Below are 18,427 nucleotides of genomic sequence, written 5' to 3'. Positions count from 1 at the left end.
GGTCCTGATGTCATCAGAGAGCTCGTTCCATCATTTCGGAGCAAGGACAGCAACGAGTCGGGATCGGCCATCCACCGAGAGATGTCAGTCAGACAGGCAGAGATCCGTGCGGCCACCTGAGTGTCCGAGTGAGGGAAGGAGAGAAGTAGTTGGGTGTCATGGGCGTTGCTGTCGTAGGAGAAACCACGCGAGCGAATGACAGAGCTGAGAGAGCTGATGTAGGGAGTGAAGAGGAGGGGGCCCAGGACGGAACCCTGAGGAACTCCAGTAGTAAGAGGACACAGATCCTCTGCAAGTTACCCGGTAGGTGCGGCCATCAAGTTAAGATGAGAGAAGGGAGAGAGCAGAGCCTGAGACACCAAGTATCTGAAGGCAGGAAATAAGGGTCTGGTGGTCACTGGCTACTATATTACCAGATTAACATCGAAAGAAATGTTGATGAATGAAGTTAACTGTCAAGATAGGGTGGACTAAATATTGGCTCCTTTCTTAGTGTCAGAGCAAATTTACCTCACAATTTCACCATCTGGGACCAAAATAAACCTGTGTAGTCCCATTGTTAAATTTGGCGCTATTATCCTTCTCAGCTTCAACCCAACCCTGAAGCTGGAGAGGTCATGCATGCAGAAATTAATTACATCTTAACAAGATGACGCCTGCCCTCTTGAAATAACCATTACTATCCATAGCCTTCAATAACCAACGGATCTACGCAGACAATGCTTTCTTTATCAGGGCAGTAACGGCAGACCTATGGCTGCAATATAGTCAAAGATACGGAACTTGTTAAGCAGGGATCTGTGCACCTGTCGGATGTAATCCTCAGATAATGACTCCGGCTCATTATCCAAGACATCCAAGTCAACATGTCCAACTGCGAGGATCATGATATAAAAACGGTCAACAACTACACAAGGTTAAAGGGGTCAGCGGGTGGTTAAAGATGAGATTTGCTGTGGGACCCACTGACCCACTCATTTTTCAGTAATGATTTCTACAGGAAGAACAAAAAGTTTGTCAACGGGAGGCAACGTGTCGCGTGGTTCTTACACCGTCCCACATGACCCCGCTATGTTACCACAATGTCCCGCCAAAGGCGATTTCCACAGAGCCGTGTTGGGATTAGCAGGCCGGCTGTTTGTGCTGGCAAAGCGGCAGCGATTCACAGCTATATTTTCTGGGTGCTGTTGCTGACAACCAGACCGAGTCCTGGTAATTATGAAATAATTGAGAGAAAGCTAAAAGCAAATGTCCGAGCCAGTGTTTACAGAAAACAGCTGCTTAAATAGGCACTTAGAAGGATTTAGGATAACATTTTTATGTCCCAGCGTGAGTGCGTCTCTGTCTGTGTGCAAGTGTGCATATATGCGTGGGTTGGCTATTTGGGCACCTACACAGACAATCTCTTTGTTTTGGAAGTCTTCGCTTAAGTCTTCGGGGGCAGACAGGAGCCAAGAACAACGTGGGAAATGAGCCCCTGCTTCATTTCTGCTTTCTCTCCCGGGGCTTCTCATTCGCAATCTCTCCGTCAGACGTGCATTCAGCTACGGCCTCCAGAACTGTACCTGATGCGTGTGTAGAAACTGAGGGAGCTCGGCTCAGCTCGGGACAAGAGAGAAGCTGTAATGAGAACCGAGTGGCAGCTGACAGTTGGGGCCAAGCTGTCTGTCATGTCCCTCTCCTTCTCTGCTTTCTTTTTTCCTTTCGCACACTTGCGTTGTGAACGGAAGACGTGCACGCAGCCAGGTCTCTGCCAAGGTGGTCTGTACGAGAAGCCAATGGTCTTCAGCCAGGAACAAGAGGCTAAAACGTAAAGCGACCACACTGGAAGCAGCGGAATTTATTGCGAGGTCCCTGGCTTGTGTGGCATGACCCTTGTTATGCTCGTTATCTCCACTCATATAATGTATTTCTTTTCATGTTAAAAGTAAAGGTGATGAGTCACGAATGGTAATGTACTTACACAGTTTCAAGCACACATGTTTTTCGACATTCACCCAAAACCTTATGGAACAGATGTCTAAGTGTAAGACTAATGATTCAATTTAGAGTCAAATATTAACCTGACCCCCCACAGCACGCCTTTGGACTGTGGGGGGAGGTTGGAGAACCCGCACAGACACGGGGAGAACATGCAAACTCCTGTCAGAAAGGCTGCTGGGTGGCCTTCTTGCATTGAAGCGACAGTGCTGAGCACCACACCACCGTGCTGCTATGTGGAGCTGGAGTTATATATATATATAAATATGCAAACAGCAGCATCTTGGATTTTATCTTCAAGCTAGGATTTGTATAAAATTAGATACTTCCCTAAAGAAAGCCATAAAGAAAAGATTATACCCCTGGCTTCTCAGACATGCTCAGTGCTCACTGATTGTTGGCAACAGCGTGAAGATGGTTGTGCTGATTGGTGGTTTGTGGCATGATGCCCTCAGACAGCATGCAGTGGATGTGACATGCCTGATGGAACGTGATGCCTGATACTTAAAGCGATCTGCGCTAAAGACACACTGGTTACTGTGCACCTAGCAAGCCTGGCAGACCCGGGACACTGTGGCAAGAGCTTTCGTTTCCTCCAGAGTCTCAAGCATGAGCAGACACACGTAGAAACACCTACACACACACACACACACACACACACACACACACACACACACTTACAGATAGGGTGCCAAATTCTACAGAGCCGTAAAGGCAATTAGGGGCAGATGGGAAAGGTAACCAAGTAGCCGTAAACTACATACGGGGGGACTGGAAGCAATAACAAGGTTACACCAGTTGAGGTTGTTCATGCTAAAAAAGTTAGAGTTTAGCTTAGCATAAAGACTGAAAGCGGTGGAAAAGAGCAAGCCTAACAAACTTACTCATAACACCTCTAAAGCTGAAACAAGTTAGCATGATGAATCATGTTTACCTTAATCATACAAAAAAATGCTTAGTATGCATATTTTCATCTGACTCTTGGCCAGAGAGAGTATTATTGCATTTAAAAAAAATCAATTCTTTATTCAGGTTTAAGTCGCTCTTACGAGAAGAGAAGAAAACTCTATCTCAAAATCTGTTAGCTCCCTCTTTAAGGCAAAAACAAGCTAGCTGGTGTCTCGTGAAGGGCATTTTCTCTCGCTGGTATCCGGAAAATTCCTGGCCTCTCTTTGAACACATGTGACAAGCAGAGCTTTGACTCTCAGGCTAAATAACACTGATCAAACAGCTATGTTTGGTGTCAGCCGAAAGGGGGGACAACTAGGTTACTCATATGGGGGGGCACTGGCCTGCTGCAAGTATGTTTAGCTAGGAAACCGACACATGTACTGTACACACTGTGGACCTATTTTTCACTTGTAAAGTCATACCTACATGCGTGTGTGTTCATGCATATGAATTGCAGAGTCAAAAAGGTGGCAGCTGCCTCAAATAAAGCCCAGAAGCGCCAAACGGTGTCATTGAGCATCCAGCCCGTCATTGCATTTGAACAAAAGATGCCTAAAGCTAAAAGACTGTCATTAGCTGCTCCGTCAAACCCCTCATTTGTCTTCCCACATCTGACAAACGCTGCTCGTAGAGTCCCTAAAAAGACCTTTGTGCCTCGGGGGCCGTGATTTTGGGCTCAGAGCGAGTGATCCCGCTAAACGTGTCCGTCAATACGGGGCGACAGCGTTTCTAAACACGAGGACGTGGCTTAGCTATGCACCGCCAGTCGCAGTGAATGCGAGCTATTCATGTCTCGAAGCATTATCTATGGCCCGCTCCTGCTTTGTGGGGTGCCTGTTGTGCTCTCAGGGTGCCGGCGGTGGTCAAAGTTCAACCAGGGGCTCCCGGAGGCTCCTTCGAACACAGTGGACTTTTTCATGGTGAGTGGCATGAGCGGGTCGGCTGTGAATTTCAAGGAGCTATTAAAGACAATAATTTATCCCCAACGTGGAAAGGAAAGGATTAAAGCCAACCTCGTCAGGCTTCAGGTAAAGATTTATTTTCCTTCCCCGGGAAAAATAAACATTTACATTCCTGTGCGCACCGTGTTAATAGAGATTACGCTGAATTCAAGCCTGCGTGTCAGACAGCCTTTCAGGCAGCTCATACCATACATACCTGTACTATTTGTGTGGCTCTCAACGGGCATCTTCCTTCGGCCCTTTGAGCTCTGCTGAGGGCAGATGACAAACTCTAGGAACATTGTTATTATGGTGGCTCTGGACAGCTTCAAAAGCGACAAGCAAGTCCTAAGGCACTACCACTTCGGGCCAAGCTTCAAAGAACTTAATGTCTCTTACTTTAACGAAGGTATGGGATCAAAAGGAAGAGGAGTAGCCAACCCGAGCCATCAATTTTACTGTAATGCAGAATTCCTTTCTAGCTGAAGTGGAAAATGTTGGTCTACTTATTGAATCATTGACAAATACAGTTTTTATAAAATGGGATAGAATCGCCACAGAGCAGATTTTATGTCACAGGCTGTTAATACAAGTAATTTACTGTACTCAGAGATGTCAGGTCAGGTCAGGCCGGCCTTCCAAAGATACAATGAAGACCTTCATTAAGCTGCACGAAAAATGCGATTCTCTCAAAAACAGAGTTGCTATTCTCACCGGAGCTGGAATGTGATGACATGGGTCTCATCGAGGTAAATCAGAAACAACAGCCATTATCAATCGCGTGCCTGCAAAGGCCAGGAGTGAGAATATTTCATTCCATCCTGTCAAACTCAGTTCGTAAAGCAGTCAGAGCTTGATTCAGACTCCCCTCTTGACCTTAAATGGCACATGGTTGGCAGCGCCGGGCGGCTAACTTAAACGACTAATACATTTCATTCTCTTTATTCCAAAGTTTACCACTTATTTTTGATTGGTTGAAATTGTGAGATGAGAGAGAAACCACAGGCAGCTTGAAATGAGGGAATGAGATATACATTGACACATAACTAGACCTTAAGTGGGGTCATAAAATAATTATAAAACAAAACAATATTTGATGCCAGCTGTTTAAAACAAGCTGCCGAAATCAAATCAAAGAAACTACTTATTTGCTTTCTATTTAGTTATGTTAGAGGTCTGAATTTGTAAATATACAGGTGAATGGTAATCCTGGCATGGAACCTGGAAGCAAGGGAAACAGCTGGCCTGGTTCTGTCTGGTTACATGCTACTCAGTTAGCCTCACATGTGCTGGTAAGCTGCTTCTCCCAGTCTCCCGTCCTTGTGCTAAGCTAAGCTAACCAGCTGCTGGCTTCACCTCCATATTTAATGTAGTGAGAGCACCAGTCTCAATTCTTTTCATGGGCTTGCCAAAGAAAACACTAAAATAAAAATATAAAAACGTTTTATATGAACAGTTATATTGCGATGCATATTTGTTTTTTGACAACTCAAGGCTAAACCCCCCTGGCGCTGTGGCTTCAAGCATGAAAGTACACAATTCCAACTGTCACAAAGCCCTCAGTGGAGCAAAAGAGTCTCAATAAAATCATCATGGGGTTCAAAAGGTTGTCCCTAAATCCCCCCTGTTTATCTCTCACCCCCCTCCACGTATAGCGTGTGGACTTGAGGTGAACCAACAAGCACCAAGCATCACTCGGACGTCAGCTGGCTGTCGGCGCGTAACGGGGAGCGGGAGCGTGTTTCTTTAAGAGATGTAAGGTGGGTGAGCCCCTTTTTTTTTTTTTTTTTTTTTTTACTGACGCGCGCCTGGTACGCAAACATAAATTTAGCAGCAACGTGTTTGCTGGGGGGAGAGAAGAGAAACAAAATATCTGAAAGCGACCGTGAAGGGTCAGGTCGTTTCCCGCAGTCCTTGCCTGACTTGTACCTTCATCCTTTCTCTCTCCCCACCCCCTCCCCCCCCCCTCTCTCTCTCTCTCGCGCAGCGAGTAAGAAGAGAGCGGACCTCTTTCTCCCCCCCCCCCCCCCCCCCCCCCCCCCTTGAGGGACCGGGGACAGGCTGGGACACAGCGAAGCGACAGGTCGGGACACACACACAGAGAGAGAAAGAGAGAGAGAGAGAGAGAGAGCGGGCAAACGCGACGTCGTCTGCGTGTCTTCTACAGGGTGAAATCAACTTTTTTCCCGGTCATGCCGGGGGGCTGCACGTGGACCACCGGGCTGCTGCTCCTCGCGGCGTGTGCGAAGGTGAGCTTCACGTGCGCGCGACGTCTCCTTCGGTCATTTGAACCCGCGAGAGGAGGGCACCTCACCTCCACTTTTTTATCCTTTATTTCCATATTTATTTGTTTATTTATTTTTTATTTAAAATCGACTACTTCATGTCTTCTTAAAATGAAGACATACTTTTGTAACTCAGTGGGAACTACAGGGCTTTTTATTTTAATTATGGATTTTTTAAAATTCTTGTTATTAAAATTGATAATCGAAGGGCTGCAATCTTTTAAAGTCCAGATAAAATTAACCATAATGATTTTGGGGATTTTTCTTAATGAATTGAAATGTAATGGTTCGTCATCCTCCTTTTGTGATTTGAAAGTGTGATGTAGTCTGCAAATGACAAAATATCTCGAACAACCACTTATCACCAGGAAATTATGAAAACTAGTTTTACTTTTTAATTGTGCTCTAAAATGTGGGTACATCTTCAGCTCATTTAAAGCAATTACTCAATTAATATATATATAAATGGCCTTTTATCTTGCAATGACAGCCCTAAAATGGACGGGTGGTCTCATAAACGCTAGGTTAATACCTGCAGATAAAGTTATCTTCTAAATACCTATAGTTCATGCAGACAAAGTTGTGCAAAGGCTGACACATGCTGCATGACGACAAAGAATTTTTAAGTGGAAACCCGAAGCAGTTGTTTGGCCTGCAGAAAGGTTCCGGGATCATCTCACAGAGCGCCGGGACGCCACTGTCGGCATGTGTCAATGACCACCAACAGGTGCTAATGGCCCCCTCAAGGTGATTTGGGCTTTAGACACCCTGACTGCCATGTAGCCCCCGCTGAGCACGTCCCCCCCCCGCTGTAATCAGGGACATGTCAGCGACGGAGAAGCGCTCGAGGCTTTTCCAAACTCTTTCCAGGCCACTGTCCAGTGCTGGCTTGATTCATGTTCCACTTTTAATTGGGCCTTTCGGGAAGAAAATCACGTACTGGCACACTGATGGATTCGCAATGCGCGTAAGCATCGGCGTCAAGCTGCTGCGGGGAGATCCTTTGATTACGTTTTCATGATTACAAAAGAGTTTAAATTACTGAGCTTAGATAAGGCCTTGATTCTCGTATCTTGACTGAATGTTCTTCTGTGACAGAACTGCAGGATATATCATTTTAAGTCCAGATACACCGTTACTGACCACGATGTCACAGCAGGGTGACTTCAGTTTGATCTTTTTGTGTCTCGGTCACACAACTCCAACACTGAATAAGTACCTGGAGGGTTTTGTGAACGGCTTTCCCATGATTGACTACGCGGCGGGAGTCAGCACTGCCCGTTTTTGTCTGTTCCCACACAACCCGAGTGACCCCAGAGCTTCCACAGTGGCCTTTTAACAGTTGCTGCCTACTGAGGGCTTTTCTTTTTGATCGTCGCTCTCAGGTCGGGGTCTCGGCATTGCTACATAACGAAAGAATGGGACTCTATATTTGTTTCCATGGCTGTTTTTGAGGTTGTGTGGCTTGTGTGTGTGTGTGTGTGTGTGTGTGGGCCAAGTGGCCTGTGGCTCCAACCCTAAATGGAATAGACCATCCTTTGTGGGTGACATAATGAAATTACCCCCAGTGATTCTTGGAGGGTCTTGTTACTCTCAGTCTGTTCCTTTGATTCGTGCGGCAAAGTTGAGCCTTCCAGAGACACCTTCTTTTTTTTCCTCTTCTTCTTCTTGCTGGGGATTGATGGGGATTTAAAGGTACTTGTGTGCGTGGGAGGCTCTGCCCTCAAAAGACACTCATGCACCTCTCCAAGCACCAATGTTAGTGCCCGTAAATCATTATTTTTGGCACCTGCCGGGGCGGCGGAGCAAAGCCTTGTTTTAGCAGTTGTCTCTGTCTCTCATTGCGTTTCCCTTCTGGGATATATATACAGATAGTTTAAACAATTGATATTAATTAATTAAACATTTTGTCATATTTGGTCTTTCACAATCTTTTTTTTTTTCTTCCTTTTCTCCCATTTCAGCTAAAACACAACTTTTGTTGTTTCTCCTTGAAACAGTGTAGTATCAGAGGTGGCTTTGTGCTTACGAGAATAATTAAAAACTGTTTAATGTAGTGAGCTCTGGCTAATCCGCTTAGTAAGGTGAGTACTACATAAAGGGACTTTGAAGGACAGAGATAACACAATGACCCGAAACCCAAACGGTCATTTTTTCACAACACTATTTCAGGGTATTATATTGTTTTAAGCCTCTAAAATAAGTTGCTGAAAACACGGCAAAGGGGTGAAGGCTGTGACAGTGATATTTCTATTAGGTGGACGAAATTGCTCACCTATTTTAGGAGTCATTGCAAAGTGAAAGGGTGTATTGCTTTCGACGCGTGACGAATGTGAGTCAGCTGCCAGACTTCATCACATTGCATCGCTGGGCCCACTCAGCTGGATTTTTAAGAGGAAACCAGCCACAAAAGCAACACATTTTGATGTTTATTCAAGGAAATGGTTCCTCTCAGAGTCTTAATGCAGCAAGCACAGTGTTTTGAAGTCTCCCGGATGGGGAAGCGTTGGGGTCTAATGGCAGGATTAAGTGGGGTCACGGCGTGCCGACGTGTCCCAAGTGGTCGTCCGTCAACAACAACATCTCTTGTTCTCTGAAACGCGCTCCTTGGCTCCATTTGCTTGATGGCGAAGACCGTGACCCACCGAATTAGATTTCATGAAGGCCTTTTTGTTGTGGACGCGAGAAGAACGGGAAGTGGATTACTTTTCAGGAGGATTGGTCCCACTTGAGGAGAAAATGAAAAGGGCTCCAGAGAACATCTGGCCAAGTGATGGATGGAGCAAGTTTCAAAAGTGAGTGTTTTTGGTTACGCTGCAAAGGCCTTCATGCTTATCGCATTGTTAGCATCTGGGCTTAATCTGTGGAATGAGACTGAGGGTTTCTTAGTGAGGAAGCGTATGTGTGCAATGTAACTCTCGATCCAGAGCTAAAATTGACTTTGCATAAATTGCTGTTGTACAATGGTGCGAAATGTTCTCACTTTTCATGGAGTGCTCTTATGGGGTTCTCAGGCACTGTGGGAGTTTCCTGTGTGTGTGTTTGTGCTACTCAGGTGAGCCGGCATGCTGCTCTTCCAAATGCTGGAAAATCCCGAAAGCAGGCGTTCATCTCCGTAGAGCCGGTCAAAAAAAGGAAGTAGCTTCGCTCCATTCTCGGTGGGCCAGGGAAGAAAAAGCACTGCAGTACAGAACAAGACATGGCAGGTCATATGTAATGTTGAGTCCCAAAAATGTTCTGCTTGAACAATATAAACAACCAACTAATACCTTGGCTCGGGTGTAGCACCCCTGTCCAATTTGACTTTTTCTTTTACTTTATTCACAGTCCTGAAGATTCCTCCGTTCAAAGAATCCTGTGTAACAGTTCAAAATCTCCAATCACTTCTTTCACAAATGGGGCATGACTGAAGAATGGCTTAAATGTCTCCTTCTATTTTGTTTTGCAATAAAAGTCCCTCTCGACCCAAACAAGTGACAGAAGCAAACCACACCCGAATTCTTAGTCAAATGAACTCCATGACACCCTGAGAAATATGTTTCTTCCCTTTCTGACTACGAGATAGATGAGAAGATTTAGCTCCATATTTAGCGTGCAGACATGTGAAAGGTATTAATCTTCTTCTCTCTGAATTTACACTAATATAGCAAAAGAAAAAGCATTTCCCCAAAAGTCTTAACTCTTATATGTACATCAGTACATATAAGAGTCTATTAACAAATCAGGCCTGGTGAAAAATAACAAGATGGGGAACGTCCAATATGGCTTTTGCCGTTTCTCCTCCACGATGTTGTGGCATTTGAGAGTTGCTGTTTGCCCTTCAATCACTTTATTTCAAGTTTTACTAATGCATAACTCTCAGCAAGTCACGTTGAATGGTCATTCCAGAGAGTATCCAGGACACGTTGTTCACGCTGCAGTATCAAAATGCGCGATGAGTTTTTGTGGTTTCATGTTGCTTTCAGGAAATACAATGTGTATTAATGTGCCACACACACACACACACACACACCCCGGTGTCTCACACCTTTTAATCAGGTTGCTGTAACGCATTGATAAAGAGCTGCCAGCAGATGGCAACATTACAGCAAAGGGACTTTTTGTGTCCAGCTCAGCAGCGGGGCCTCTGGCTCCCTCGGCCATCACAGCTATTCGGCTCCATTGTCATTTTGCAGGTGCCGTCCCCCCCCCCCGTCCCCTCTTGCAGTTTCCTTCGAAACCCTTTGCGGATGTATTTTCTTTTGTTTCGTTGCCGCTGCCGCTGGCATCCTGTTCCTCCCATGAGACACCTCCGGCGAGCCGGCGTCCCCTCCGCTGGTGTTGGTGGAAGCGCTTGTTGTGCTGTCCCGTTGCGAGTTCCTCCACACCAGCTGAGGCTTCATTTGCAGCAGCCGGGGCCCTCATCTGCTTTGCACATTTTCCCTCGCGCAGACAGCCTCCAAAAGAAGCAGCGACCTTGCACTCGAGCGGCTCTGCCGCCTCAGCTCCAGCGCGCGAGTCTCTTTCGGTCTGTTTTCTTCTGTTCTGTCCCGGCCTTGACCTCGCGCTCGTCCCAGGGTGCAATCGCAGTGCCGGGGAGTGCTGCTAACGAGAGGGGAGAGGGAGCACTCTCTTGATGCCTAATTAGAAGGGAGGGCAGGTAGGAGGCGTGTGTGTTGAAACAGTACTGGGGAGGATCACTTGAGAGAGGAGGAAGGCAGGGCCGGACAGTGCAGGGGTGAGGAAATAGGAAAAAGGACGTTGGAGGCAACGAGGGCAAGAATGGTAGAGAAGGACAGGAGCAAGATAGTGGCTAATATGAAATGAGATTTTGGCCATTCAAAGCTGAGCGTTCGCATCTTTGTCAATGAATGAAAAACAATGAAATATTTTTGAAAAGCATAGACTATGAGAAGCACCGGCTAAATCCATCGGGAAGGAACATGATTGACTGATGGTCGGCACTGCAGGCTGTGCATGCGATGAGGCTAATGATGCTTCCCGACCCCCTCCCTCCCTCCCTCCCCCCTCTCCCGACCCCCACCGCGGCCACATGTGCTTCCAGTAAACGCTGAGCCGCCGCGACTAAACACTCGGGAGGCGATTACAAATGATGTGCCATTAGGATTACTATGCATACACCCGCAGGGGCAGATAGATGAGCATGGGTGCCCTCAAAGTAGGTGCGTGGATCCCTGTGTGAATCTGGCTCAGTTTTTTTTATTAAGCGGAATACCTTTTGTCCCCATTCTGTAATTGATTCTCTCTAGGATAACTTTAATGGTATATGTAAAGCCTGCCTTATCCATATGTTGTCCAAATAGTGTAAATATTATATGCACAAGGGACAAAGTGACTGTGCACGACAAAAAGCCAGTGCGTTCATGTTACATTAAAGTCAGCATTACTGTGTTGGATGACATTGTTGGGGACAAGTATTGCCAAGCTCTACCAGGAAGGAAAGCTTAAGCAGTAGTCCAACATATTTTGTGGGATGCGAAGTTTACTGTTTGCAGCTGATTAGCTTAGCATGGAGACTGGAAACTTGGGCAAACAGATAGCCTCGTGCAAGTGGACAAATAGCTCAAACTTGCACTTGAGTAAACATACTTACTGCATGTATTTCTGTGTGTGTGTGTGTGTGTGTGTGCCTAGGCCGCGGTGCCCTCCGTAAACTGCACTAGCACACACGCGCTGTGGGGAGCTATTACACGACACAAATGTACAGCGCCGGTCGCAGCACAGACTTTCTGGCCCCTGTGAAGAGGCCTGGGTCTCCCCTTTTGAGGAAGCCCACTGCCTGACGTGTGTGTGTGTGTGTGTGTGTGGTCCTGGGGCATGTTTGTGTGAAGTACAAAGTGTATCTTAAGTGTGTTTACGTGCCATTTGTAAGAGTGTGAGGTGGAAAGTGGGAGGTCGTGGGCAAATGAAGGCTGCTTTACGTTGCCTGGAGATATGCGGTGATCTCAGGAGATCTGTTCTTGTGTTAGTGGGAGTTGTGCAAGATCGTCCATAACGCAGTTGTGTTTTGGGCTATTTGATTAGAGCATCTAATAAGGGGAAGATGACATTTCTCGTTTAGGAGTCACTACGGGCAGGTCTGAACTAGCAAGGAACTTGATTGTGAACTTGCAATAACCTTTATTTAAATGTGCGTGCCCTACAGCCTTGTTATTAGTATGTTGTGAACTGATGATGGAATGTTTGACCACGGCAAAATGTTCCTCGAGAAAAAGCCACCAGCGGGTTTCAGTGGTTCTGCCGGGCCAATGTCTCACCGTGGCGAGGCATTTGAAGTGCCACTGTGGAATTCCTTTCCCTGGCATACTGCTGCGGGACGACATCATCGACACCGGTGTCTCTCCCTGGGGAACACGACGCTCAGCAATGCGCTCACAGACGCTCCCAGCTTGTTTGAATCCGTGTAGTTCGAATCATCTCGATGACAGGTATGCGCCTTGAAAAGTATTTGGCACCCATGACCTGGAAAAGTGCACATTTGACATTGAGAATGCCGGGCTCCTCTTCCTCAGCAACCAGACCAACTGCCATGCACCTTTTTAGTGTTATCGGCGCAGTTTCTCGTCTCATCCCGGCGTTATTTTTGCTCCATACTTGGAATAGTTGGGATTGTGGTGAGCAAATGGCCCATGAAGCCGCCTCGATGATGAGACGGATACGGCATGACCGAGCCTCCGACTGGCATGTCGACTGACCCAATCACAGGGATTGACAAGGTCTCTCAGCAGCACACTGGGCCTCTGGATCTCGGAGAAACCTCTTAGCTTGTTCTATCTGGATCACTGTTGGAGGCCTGAAGAGGTAAACCGAGGAAGATAGGGAATACTGCTAACTCTAATCGATGATTGCTTATTCATTTTGGAATGGCCCTGTTGGTCGACTGGTTTTCAAACGGCTTTGTTTTAATATCTTTGGCTGGGCAGAACTGTTTAGTATTTAGCACTCATCAGCAATAATCTAGTCATGCCTCAGTTAAGCAATTACCCCTTTTTTTAGGTGTTTACTTTCATTCAAACCATCATTTTCCACATGCGTTGTCCCTCAGTTTCTCTCCTCGAATTTGAGGGTCCATCGTTAAGAATCATCATAATATTCCAGAATTTTTGCCAAAATATTGATATTTTTAACCAACCAAGATGTCAACCTCCTAATTAGAAAAATGTCTGACTCAAGGCTTCCAAGCGATAGTCCAGAAAGCACTGGAAGACGTGACAGCGACGATGAGGAGGACCAGAGAACCCTTACTCCGCAGCACCTTATAAATAACTCCTTATTCGAAAAACCTGCTGACATTTGAAGTTACCGCAGGGAAACATCTGTCTGTTCATCTGTCACTCTCAATGTTTCATACAACATTAACTCCAGGTGCACGTCACACCATTTTAGCTTCACTCTACCGAACGGCTTTGGATCAAACGCCAAAACGTCAAATCAATATAATGCAAAACAAAGTGACATGATGCCTGAACTGCACCACCCACCATTTGATGTCGGCTTCTTTTCGTAGGTGCGGGAATACAAAGCGTGAGCAAGAGCCATTTGTATGTTTCTGAGTTGTGTTAGCCAACGTTGACTGACAGGAGGGCGCAGCAGGAATGTGGCCGGCTGCAGCTCTCTGCGGGACGGGTACAAACTATCTATCATCGCACCAGAGGGTAATCATTACGAGCAAATCATTACATGATCACAGGGAACCAAGTCTGGGCAAAAATTCTTTTTTTGCTGTTGGTTGTGGGTCTTAATCAGAGAGAAACGATGTCTAATAGCAGAAGGATGAAGATTAGTTTGACGGGAGGGTGGGTAGCGACCAGGATGGGTTTGATCTCTGCGATCAGCACCTGGTCCAGTGCGTGGGAGCTTTGTGAAACTGGTTAACCTCGACATAAAGAGACAAAATGGGCTTACTGTGAACGGCGTGTGTTTTTAAGGTCATGGTAAATCATTTTGGATGGGTGCCGAGATGTCCATACCCTAATGCCTTTATGGGAAAGGAAAGGGATAGAAAGGGGCAATGTAAGGTTGGAGTCTCAATTAAAATGTATTTGTGCAGAGTTGGACAAGAAATTCAATATAAGAGAGGGACCAAAGTTTAGTATCCGGTGATTAAACATTTACCCGGAGAATGTGATGATTAATGTCCTGATCTAATCTCTTTACACACACTGCAGAGGGAGGACAAATGGGCCCACGTCTTTAGAAGACACATCACTGGGTACGTAAATGGAATAAATCTGTAATATATTGGCCGGTGAGTTTTTCGACAGCACACAACATATTAATGAGAAGCAAAAATTCCCAACAGTTGGTCGATCAATTACTTCAAAACTTTGTCCAAGCACATAATAGTTCCACCTAAATGTAACTGGCAAGAGGCCCTATGGCATAACAGGTTAGGAATTTATTGCACTTGCCCCAAAGCTTACAAAATGCCAGTCTCTCACCTCCTATTGAATGATGCTCACTCACCCAGTGTTAATATTACAATGTGTGGTTGTAATTGCCGTGGCTTAATCCATGCTGACAACAAATACTTTTCCAGGGAAATATTTTCCTTCAAACCAGACTGAGCTTGCAGACCTCAAATTTATACAACAGATGTGGAATTGGGCAACACTAACACAACATTTAGCTTTACACACCAGTGCGACACCGAAAGACAGCTACCCAATGCAATAAAGCAGGGTGGAGCTATTCTTTTATAGGATTTTAGCGCCTCAAAGCATGTGCAGCGGAGGTATAAAGTTATCATTTACATGGGGCTCCAGCTGCCGCGTGCAGGTGTGTCGGGCTGCCACCCCTCTGGGGTTCAGCGGAGGATGTAGGTTCATGTTCAACAATGTGTGCCGAAAACACAGTGTCCTGCTCCTCTTGAACTTTTTTTTTTTTGGAGCTTTTATCTGTGCATCCATGCGCGCCCTTGTAGTGCAACCTGAGGTGCCTCCTGCTCCGACATGCAACCGTCTGTTGGGTCGCTCCAAAGCCAAACATGCAAGTGTGAGCTTACATGTCGGCCTTTTTCATTTGATTGTCTGTTTATTGATCTACTTTTGCTTGGGCTTATTACGAAAACCCAGCGAGGAGGGTAAAGCTATTGTAATATCATAAATCCTCCCTGCCCCCCCCCCCCCCCCCCGTTTCATTTCCTCCTGCTCGTCTTTGCACACTCATGGTTTAGGCTTAGCTCCACAGTGTGTTCTTGCGAGACCACTGGCTGACTCACTTAGCTCCTGCTGAGCCCTGCTCCTCCTCTGTGGTGGTGGGGGTGCGGGGGGGGGGTGTTCATCCACAGCCTCTCCCTTTTCCTGGCTCATAGCCACCTTCAGCTCCCAGGCTTCCTGCTCCTCACAGGTCAAACGCAGAGTGGTGGCGTGAAAGGGGGGAGACCGATGCGTGCGTGCATGAGTGTACGTGCGCCCCCCCCGGGGACCCCCACGCCTCCAGGATGCCTCTTCCTTTGCAAAATGAAAGATGTGCATCAGGGACACCGAGGGGAGAATGATTTCCTCGACCGCAGAGAGAGAGAGAGAGAGAGAGAAAGAGAGAGATTTTTACGTAAAGCAAAAATCAATATGTGAACAATCTAACCGGTATATAATATAAAATGTATCTAGTATAATCAATTAGCACTCTCCCGGTTCTGGTCCTGAGAGGAGGGGGTCTTCACTGGACAAGCCCTCGCCAGGTGTCCCTCTCCACCACAGTGGAAACACCTCCCACCGTCCGATGTAGCGAACATGACATCGTCAAACCCCTCAGAGAGGAAAGAAGTATGGTAATAGTTTGGTAAGCATATTGTTGTGTCAAGAGTGTGTGGTTTTACACCTGATTTGATAAGGGTAATCTGATTCGAAGGCTTTGTGCACCGGACAAAGTTTCCGTCTGTTGAGAGATCGACGTGGATGCTTCGATGGGATGATCCGGGGCAGAGGAAGGCTTGCTTTCATTTTCCGCTGCACTAAATCCAACGTGGTGCAGAGGCTCTGGCCGGTTAGTTCCCGGATTTAACAGTGCAGATGAACCCTCTAATTATATATCCGCGTGCAAAGAGTAAAACCGCAGAACTCCCATGTAGGAAGAGCGCTGTGACCGCCAATCTGTGTCTGGCCGGGCAGAGGTTACATCCGTTGGACTGTCGCGTCAAGCTGTGCAAGTCAGGGATATCTACTGTAGGCATGAAAGCCGGCTTTGCTCCTTGACGCTTGCTTAACTTGTGGGCCCCAGTTATCTGCATGATGCAAGTGAATCCGGGCAGATCCACCATCTCGTGCCTCGTTAATATCAGGCACACCCAGCTGCTGTCATAATCCCGCTGCGTGCACGGCCCTTCGTGCTTCCGTCCCCTCCCACATGTTCACACTCGGTCCACTGCTCAGTGGCAGCGAGCCTCTTTCTGTAATAATAGAGATAGGATCGTTTCCTACTATTCTCTGCATGCCTTTTAAGGTTTGAGAAATAAAAACGTGTTTAAATGTGCAAATCTGAATGTGTAAACATAGTTTAGTGCTGCCCTGAAATGAGGTTTTCCAGAGTAATATTAGTTAAGAAATACTGGAACTAGAAAATGTTAAAGCCAAACTCACTCCACAGTTTATTAAAGTCATTAATTATTTTGTTTTCAAAATCACATGGAAAACATTTTATTACCCAAAAGTTTATTGAGCACCTGATCCAAGAGAATGTGACCACTGAATATGACTTTTAAATGAGTTTTTATGCCATTAATGGTCTATTAACCTTTCAGCAGTTGGTAGGAATGGACAAAAAAAGAGGGACGGAAATCAAAACCCACTGCTAAATCCTTTTGGAGTGGACAAAAAGACCACGTTGTGCTATTGTTTGATCATTAGTCAAGTCGATTTTGAAGATGCTATTAAGTCAACAATAAGTAAAATTTGCATCTGCTTCATTGATCTTGACTTTCATTGACTTTCATGATCACTTAGCTTAATGTCTTTTTTTCTAAGTTGGTCTAAGCGGATGCATCCCATTTTAAACATAGCTAGCTGGAATGAACTGGAGAAAGTGGGTACTTTTGGATGATTATGATGACCCAGAAATGTAGCTTGTAAGTTTGTCTGCAAAAAGGCAGTCGTGACAAAGTGATTGTCATTAGTTTTACAGTTACATTAAAGGAGCATAAACGTTAAAATAAGCCGTGCAATGAGATGCATTTCCCCTTCTGCCTTGTAACGCCACCGTCACACACACCCCGCGCATGTCTTTACTCCTCTGTCCTTTGTGTGACCCATAATTCCCTTCTTCCTGCCTTAAAGATTAACACAGTCCTCACTACCTGTCCACCTGCTAGAGGCATCACATTTACGGGCACCAGGATAATCTCAGGGGTCCAGTTGGTTTTCTAATCCTTGGAAACAAGAAACGGAGAGACCGTCCAAGGGCAGGCTGTTCAGTTTCCGAGGGGATCTTTTATTGGAGCGGTCATTGTTCATCTTGGGAGGCCACCTGTATCGATATCAGAACGTATTATTATGCCAAAATGCAACTTATTGGATATGGTTTTCTTTGCATTGCTGAGCAGGAGCATCGTCTTGATTTTACCTTTGTTATGGCCCGGCCTTTTACTCACACGAGAAAAAACAACGACACAAACCTGAAGGTTTTTTTATAGAGGTCGTGCCCTCGATCCAAAGCACAGAAGGGTGTTTGGTAGCGGCACCAGAAAGCCAGAACGCCATACTTGAAGCTTTCACTGGTTTCATCTCCCCGCTTGTGACTTGAGATATACCCTCAGGATCCCAGTGTTACCTGAATATCTCTAATATCTCTATGTGAAACCCTCAGAACGGGAAGCCATCTCTGTTACACACGCCATCCACAAAGGAGGGGCTGCTTGGACCCCATTTTGTAGGTTTTCGGTTGCAAGGGCAATTTTGGGGCTATCAGATTGAAACTCAAGATGCCAGAGCAAGTCAATTCTGTCAGGAATTTCTCAGAATTTCTTGTTTTTTTTTAAATGTAAGAATCTGTCACAATGGAGTTGAGGATTCCGCGATTGGGTTTTAGCATCTCAAATGTCGCCAGTGGTGCTGGTACTTTGTGTCTAATCCTGAGGTTGTCAGTAACAAAGCTACTCCGGTATTCAGGAGGCCTGAATGCCTTTGATTAAAAAGATTGTATTATATTTCCATAGTTGAGTTTTTTTTGTTGGAATGTAATACTATTCCATTCATTTTTGAGGTACTGTTATCTGTTGTGTCATTGAGGACGGTCCAAAACTCAATGGGCGCTCTGATTTGGTAACCATGTCTC

At 45.9% G+C, this 18,427-nt stretch overlaps 1 protein-coding gene across 4 annotated transcripts in view; it reads left to right on the top strand.

Moving 5' to 3' along the window:
- Positions 1 to 5,945: 5,945 nt before the first annotated feature.
- Positions 5,946 to 18,427, top strand: part of LOC119223491 (ADAMTS-like protein 1) — a 69,245-nt gene continuing 56,763 nt past the window's right edge. For all 4 annotated transcript variants that reach the window (XR_009955915.1, XM_062561174.1, XM_037480820.2 and 1 more), the window contains exon 1: positions 5,946 to 6,121. Coding sequence is in view for 3 of the 4 variants with exons in the window: in XM_062561174.1 (XP_062417158.1) it covers positions 6,065 to 6,121 (57 nt within the window). In the remaining variant the exon portion in view is untranslated. The remainder of the gene's footprint in view (positions 6,122 to 18,427) is intronic.

The sequence above is a fragment of the Pungitius pungitius genome, chromosome 1 (genome assembly GCF_949316345.1).
Source record: "Pungitius pungitius chromosome 1, fPunPun2.1, whole genome shotgun sequence".
NCBI lineage: Eukaryota > Metazoa > Chordata > Actinopteri > Perciformes > Gasterosteidae > Pungitius > Pungitius pungitius.
The sequence above is the reverse complement of the archived record's forward strand: the minus strand, read 5'-3'. Positions and strand labels throughout refer to the sequence as shown.